Source organism: Penaeus japonicus, unplaced genomic scaffold (genome assembly GCF_977035675.1).
Source record: "Penaeus japonicus unplaced genomic scaffold, GWHDUDI00000001_assembly GWHDUDI00000009, whole genome shotgun sequence".
NCBI lineage: Eukaryota > Metazoa > Arthropoda > Malacostraca > Decapoda > Penaeidae > Penaeus > Penaeus japonicus.
In genome coordinates, this window is record NW_028234411.1 from 23,356,940 (window position 1) to 23,364,439 (window position 7,500).

At 35.6% G+C, this 7,500-nt stretch overlaps 1 protein-coding gene across 3 annotated transcripts in view; it reads right to left on the reverse strand.

The window, feature by feature from the left end:
• Window positions 1-2,534: 2,534 nt before the first annotated feature.
• Sply (Sphingosine-1-phosphate lyase) overlaps window positions 2,535-7,500 on the reverse strand; it is a 16,425-nt gene continuing 11,459 nt past the window's right edge. For all 3 annotated transcript variants that reach the window (XM_042999970.2, XM_042999987.2, XM_042999978.2), the window contains exons 9-14: window positions 7,077-7,286; window positions 6,184-6,319; window positions 4,636-4,738; window positions 4,211-4,357; window positions 3,937-4,057; window positions 2,535-3,694 (exon numbers count right to left, since the gene is read on the reverse strand). In XM_042999970.2, coding sequence (XP_042855904.1) covers window positions 3,575-3,694; window positions 3,937-4,057; window positions 4,211-4,357; window positions 4,636-4,738; window positions 6,184-6,319; window positions 7,077-7,286 — 837 coding nt within the window. In that variant the 3' untranslated portion in view covers window positions 2,535-3,574. The remainder of the gene's footprint in view (window positions 3,695-3,936; window positions 4,058-4,210; window positions 4,358-4,635; window positions 4,739-6,183; window positions 6,320-7,076; window positions 7,287-7,500) is intronic.

A 7,500-nucleotide genomic window follows, 5' to 3' on the forward strand; every position in this document is an offset into this window, starting at 1 on the left:
ATCTGCGTATAGATATAGACACAGAGTTACGTAGACACTGACGCAAGTAGATAAAGATGCACATACAGATATTTATGGCTACGGTTACCTACATGCCTAAATGCATATTCAGTGATACACAGAAACAAAACAAGGAAAGAGAAACGGTGAAAGCCAGATCAAGATGCTTGTATTTGCCGCTCTCGAACTTTATCTTTCAAAGATGTTCAGTTTTGATTGTGCTTTGGAAGGTATCTACTCAGAAAGAGGAAATTCTTGAGACAAAATGCCCTGTATGAATGGCAGAGGTTGCAATGTGCTCCGAACTTTTGTATAGATTATGTCCTACTTTTTCCAATTACTGGCGACAAAGTAATTCTGAGTACTCTTGGATCTTAGATCTTTTTCGAAATAACTCAAGAAACCTACGAGGGTCATTGGCCTTTACAAATCACACTGACTTGACTTTACGTCGTAAAACTTAAAAACGTGGTCTGCTATTGGAAACAAAAGTTGCTTTAAACTAATTGTTTCGATGACTCGGACTACAAGTAACCATTTGCACAATTACGCAAATCCCAGTCGGCAGTTTTTGTCTCCAGTTCAGAAAATACAATTTGGATATAACGGGGAGGGGGGGGGGGGGGAAAACTAAACTCTAAATAAACTCTTGCATCTGCATCAGTTTATTTAAATCATTTTATGTTGTAAATTATCCTTTTTTTTACCTAACTTGTTCAGTACTATAGGTCTGATCGCATTTGATTTTCGTTTGTGTGATACGACGCATATACAAAACACCAGGTATAAAATGTTGTAATAAGTAAGCATCATTAAATACACACACAAGGAAATTGCAGAGAATTCCTAATCAGAAAAAAAACACTTGCCACATGCAGAACTTAGGCCTCCATAACAGTTAACATTGAGCCATATATTTGAGCCAAAAATCACAGCATCACAGGGGGAAAAATCCATCGAAATTACGAACCATAATGACTTTTTCAATATATAAATATTCCTGAAGAATTTCAATTCTATAACAAAACGAAGTAAAGTACAAGACATAATCGCTTTCCTACCATATCAAATCAAAGTATATTCCTAGCTTGGAAGGCACCCCATTCAGTCATGGCAAGATACAGATAATTTAAATAATAAAAAAATTCAGCTGTGAATCTACATGGAGTGGGTACTTATATGTGCATATGCATATTCATGTGAAGGTTTAATACTGAATGAACTGAAAAGAAAAGAATGTGTGTTTGCTTGGTCTTATCCATTCGTTATTTTGTTTACATGTTTATCTATTCAGATATAGAGCGAGCGAGAGACAGACAGACAGACAGACAGACAGACAGACAGACAGACAGTCAGTCAGTCAGACAGACAGACAGACAGACAGACAGACAGACAGACAGACAGACAGACAGACAGACAGACAGACAGACAGACAGACAGACAGACAGACAGTGAGTGAGTGAGTGAGTGAGTGAGTGTGTGTGTGTGTGTGTGTGTGTGTGTGTGTGTGTGTGTGTGTGTGTGTGTGTGTGTGTGTGTGCGTGCGTGTGCGTGCGTGCGCGATGTGCCTTGTGCGTGTGCCTTGTGCGTGCGTGTGCGTGTGTATGCGTGTGCGTGTGTATGCGTGTACGTGTGTATGCGTGTGCGTGTGCGTGTGCATGTGCATGTGCATGTGCATGTGCATGTGCATGTGCATGTGCATGTGCATGTGAATGTGAATGTGAGTGAGTGTGAGTGTGCGTGTGCGTGTGTATGCGTGCGTGTGTATGCGTGCGTTTGTATGCGTGTGCGTGTGCATGTGCAATTCTGCATGTACAGTACATGTGCATATGCATGTGCATGTGCATATGAATGTGTGCGTGTGCGTGTGCGTGTGCGTGTGCGTGTGCGTGTGCGTGTGCGTGTGCGTGTGCGTGTGCGTGTGCGTGTGCGTGTGCGTGTGCGTGTGCGTGTGCGTGCGTTCGTAAATTTCCGGAAAAATATTCGGCACAGCAGTATAAGCAGCAACAAAAAGGACAGTCTACATGCTGCTTCATTGGCAAGCTTGCCTGTTTCCATCTCCTTTTCGTTGCTGTTACCAAATAATTTCCTTTCACTCTTTTCTTTTGATTATAATTCTTTCATATGTAAAATGAACTCCAACCTTCCTCTTTTCTTCCCAATTTTCAGACTTAATAAAGTGCTCATACGACCACTTACATATTGCACTATGTACATATCGTACTATGGAAGCTGTTTACGAAATCTTTTTTTTAATATATTGAAATATAGTTCGCAGTTCAACAGCTCTGGTTTGACTGACAGACAGATGATTAATGGCGCACAGACCTTTCAGTTAATCCTAAAACAAAATCCATTTCTGTTTATTAGTTATCAAACTCATGCTACTTTTTGGTACTGATAATGCTACAGGCTTGAAATGATCCATTATAGCCTACATACGGCAACTGCACTTCAATTTATATTCATATATATACCAATGAAATAGAAAAAGAAAAAACACATGTACGGAGATATGAAAGAAAACAAATGAGTCACTAAGGTTATACGATGTATTTTACGGGTGTAGACTTTATAAATTTAATACTATCAAAATATGTCAAAGTACATATTTTAAGCCTTAGTTTTTTAAAGTACATACACGTACAAAATTTTATTCACTCATATTTGTTCCACGTTGAAGGTCATTAACATTGTAAGATGATCAAAGTAGTAAGGGAAGAAATAAAATGGTTCAAATGTAACTATGGCTTATTAATCATAATGAAGGCAAAAAGACAACTTCCAGAGCACCTAATTAGTATCACAAGTATATTATAATAACTAACTGCCCAAAAACTGTGGGTTTGTGGTTATTAAAACTACACCCTGAGACAGTACTTTTCATTTTCTATAAGTATCTTCAATACTGTGAAATCCATTAGATACAAAGTGCACTTTGTATGTATTTAGCCAAGCTTCAGCTTAAGAATACAATATATATATATAAAAGGCCTTTTATTTATTATTATGCTAAGCACTTTCTTTTCATCTGGTTTATATGTATCTTTAAATGTAACTTAAGCTATTGAATAAACTTTGGTACTTTCATCTAACTTGAACAAATACATTTTTATGTAAAGGGAACTTGGACACAAATCAGTTATAAACAAAGTATTGAAAGACATCACACCAGTCCTCTCTGATGTACTGATCATCTTTCTACTAATCTACCTTTGAGCTGAAACATATTATTACTTCTGTATCCTCATAAAAAAATTCACATTACTTTGTATAAAAAAAATAATGTTCCTGTTTATGTTAATACCACATCCTTGTTAAACTGTATACCTAAATTACATAAGTTGCATGATATTCAAAACTGCCAAAATTAATGTATACTGGAATTCAATTAACAACCTTTAAGGTTTCCTGTTGAGCCTTTGCAGTGGTTTCAATTATGAATAAAATTATTGAACAACTGTTATTGATACTTCAAAATTTAGGTGCAAATTGCTTCCTGAATATACAATCCCAAGTAAAGCCTTTATTTCAAATCTTCCCTTGTGCGTTTTTCTCTCTTTTGGCCATCTGTTTACTTCATAGTGGGTTTCTCTGATACTTTGGTGGAATATACTGCATCTAGGTAACACCATGCCATCTCTCCCACAAGAGATCGGTCGGGGATGCTCTGAGCCATTCCATATAATGCTGCCTGTAAAAGAACATGTAAAAGTCCATCAATTTCCAAAACCAATAAATTTTGCTGACTTGAAAATAATGTACTCACTTTTTATATACTTCTATTAGCTTAAGACAATGCCTAACTCCAAAAACTTTACTTCATTAAGGGAAATGCACAGGATCAATGCCAACATATGCTTTCTTTGTTTAATACACTTCAATGAACTACTTTTGCCATGGAGCACATTAATAAAATAAAACACTATTACTTACACTTCCACCTGAATCTTTTGGTGGGTTTTCCAGGATCTCTGCAGACAGCTCTTTTATGTCATTGATGAAGCGGTCAGCAACACCTGGATGAGTGTGCAGAACAGTCACTGCAATGTGTATGCTGAAAAAAGTAAACAATTATAAAGATTTCAACATGTGATATGGCATGTAACATTTTTCAATTAAATTTTAAACTGACTACTCAAATAAAGATAAGGAAATCATACAAATCAGAGGCCGTTTATGGAAAACAACTACTTCATAGTAAACTCACCTAGCTGGATACTGTAAGGCATTCAAATTCCAGCCTCTCTTGCCCATTCTATCTGAGAGCTGATAGATGTTATAGTCATTGGAACCCAAGGCAACAACTGATACTTCTGGCTTGCCATACACAAAGACTCCTTTGATTTTGCGACACCTTGGTTTGAGGAAAGGGATATGTGAGAGAAGTGACAAATACTGTGTTAAAATCATTTGTCAAGTTAGTCCAAAGAAAAAATGAAATGAGCTGGAATATTTTGTGTTGCTTTCACTAGTCTCATTCAGTCTGAAAACAAGTTTGTATATTCACAAGTCAATTAAACTAACACATAATAGAACATCAGTTATGACATTTCAATATTTGAATTGTAATTCCTAGACATCAACATCCATACGCTTCATATCAATCAATGTCTGACAAAAGTAAATGCTAACCCTTCTTCTATCTTTCTTGTTGTCTGGATGATGCTCTTTGTATAGTCAACATAACCTTGCTTTCCATGGTACACCAAAGCAGCCCAGCACGCTGACACTATGCCTGGAAAAGAGAATGGACAATAAGTATCAACAGATGCTTTCCTTTCGTAACTCCATGATGCTGGAAATACTGTGGTTTTATTTTATCCCTTTTTTCTAAATAAAGATGGCCCCATAAACAGCTAATCACCAAGAAGTCAGTTACTAGGCCTACATGACTTCACTTATTTAACCATTTCTTGAATTTTAAAGGAAAAAAAGGATTTAGTTCTTACTTTTATCACTATCATTATTACCATTATTTTTGTGGTTATCATCATTGTTAATTATTCTGTTATTCTTATTACATAATGTTGCTAATACTATTATCATCATCATTAATATCATCAATAATGCAAGTCAAATAAAAGTACATATATACTTTTCTTTCCTGAAAATTCAAGGACTTAGGTAAATATCTGAGGTCTAGTAACTGACTCCTTGGCAACAAAGCTCTTGTGGATCCATCTATATGTAAATATTAATAGAAAAAAATATAATAGCGTACAGGGCATTAGCCTTTCCATGACAGGCACTTTCATGAAATCAATTATTTTTACACTGCATATTCCCTTTTATTGAAATTACAAACTATTTATTTCTTTAGTTATCAGGCCTATTATACCAAATACTAATTAGTATAACTTTTGCTAATACATTACATATAAACTCATACTTCATATCATAAGTCTAGAAAATAAGAGAAAACACACACATCTTAAGATGCCTAGGCTGAACCATGCACTCCAGCCATCAATGGTTTAACGAGTTCTTAGAATGAGGTGAAGAAAAAGAAGAGCAAAAGAAGGGAAGAGAGAGAAGAAAAGAAAAGAAAGGAGGAGACAGAAGTAGAAAAAAAGGAGGTTGAGAAGAAGAGGGGAAAAGAGAGGAGAGAATAAGTTACCAAGTTCAAGAGGGTATGCCATTTCTAGTATTAAAACATTACTGATCATTAGATTTTCATTTAAGTACATATGCAAAAATATATTGGAAAAAAAGTAGTAATAAAAAACAGTAAAAACTGCAAATAATCAATACCATTCAACACTCTTACATTCTACAATAAAGATAAACCCCCAAAGAACACACAATCTCACACAGAAAGGCATAAAAAATTACTTACATCTACTCTAATGAAATCCACACAAAAAATCAGTTGTACTTGTTAAATCTACATATTACAAACACTTCCTGGCTTCCTGTGGAATATTGGTACAAGTTGTCAATGTTTTTACCTAAGCATGACTAAGTTTATTAGGCACATCCTTTACAGATTAATAGCATAATACTCTAGCACCTAACTCCTTAATTGCTTTAATTACTTATTTTCCCATAACAGAACCTAACAGACGTGTAGAAACACTAGACAAAATTGACTCATCATTCTATCCTCATATGATCTGATTAAATAAACTGATAACAAATAACTGAAAAATCAGCCGATAATGAACAATATGCAATCCTTACCACCAGATCTTGAGCCACCAATGGTCGGGGTGGCATAAATACCGCCTGGCCAGTCAGGGGTAACGAAGAACTGTTGGTGTCTCCACTTGGGCTCATTATACAAGATAACTGAAGAGCCCTTTGGTGCATAACCATACTGTAATGAGAAAAAGATTACCCTGATGAGCTTTAGAGACAATAATTAAATATGTAAAAGAACTTTCACTAAAATGTAATGAAAGAAGGAAAATATCACAGTAATATAAAAAAAATAAAAATCGTAGCAAGATATACTTCTACATTTTCACCATTACTCATTCACATCTTGATCCTTCCAGGGCAGGTCGCATCTTAACCTATTGGTACCAGGTGACGTGATATCATGTCATATGAATATTTTGCTCCTGCAGGATGACGTCCTACCGCATCATGTTATATTACTCAAAACATACGTTTTATATCGTTACATATGCATAGACTCATGGGAGTTCCATTTGCATAGACATATTTTTCTTCACTTGTGAAAATAATGAAAACAAATACAAAAACTTCCTCTTATCACCCGACTAATAGAACCACAGCACGACAGCATACCAGGAGAGATCTCCTGCTTAGTAACTACAAGCTATTATCTAACCAGCAGGAGCTGCATTACATAAACATAGCCCCAGCGTGAGCAGGTTAAGATGTACAGCCTGGGGTAGGTATCTTAAGATGTTTTGAGTGTTTTTTGTTATTTTGACTTATAGTATGATATAGGAGTCTATATATGCTATAATAGTACTGTGATACTAATTCACTTTTGATATGATGCCCTAGTTGCACAAATGCTAAAATATAAGTATATAAAAGTTAATAAAAATCATCAAAATTATCACAGTAAATCAAATAAAATGATATGGAATCCAGTCTACCTTATGGGTATCAGCAGATATACTAGTAACTCCTTCAACACGGAAGTCAAACGGCGCAAGAGGAAATCCTGCATCTTCCATGAAGGGAATGAGGAATCCTCCAAGGCAAGCATCAACATGGACAGGGATATCATACTCAAGACCCAGACCTGCTATTTCAATGATGGGATCCATGACTCCATGAGGGAATTGTGGGGTTGAGCCTGCAAGCTGTGGAAAATATTTTGATTATAAAAAGAAGTGTAGTATGATGTATCTAATATGGAAAGACAGATGATAGTTGGCATAAAAAGTTTAAGTAATAGCAAAACATCATTAAAAAAAGCTAAAGATATATCTCCAGTCCTCATATAACTGGACATAGTAACCAGTGATATGCACATAAATTTTATTCTAAGTTCCATAATAAAGAGGTGAATCTGTA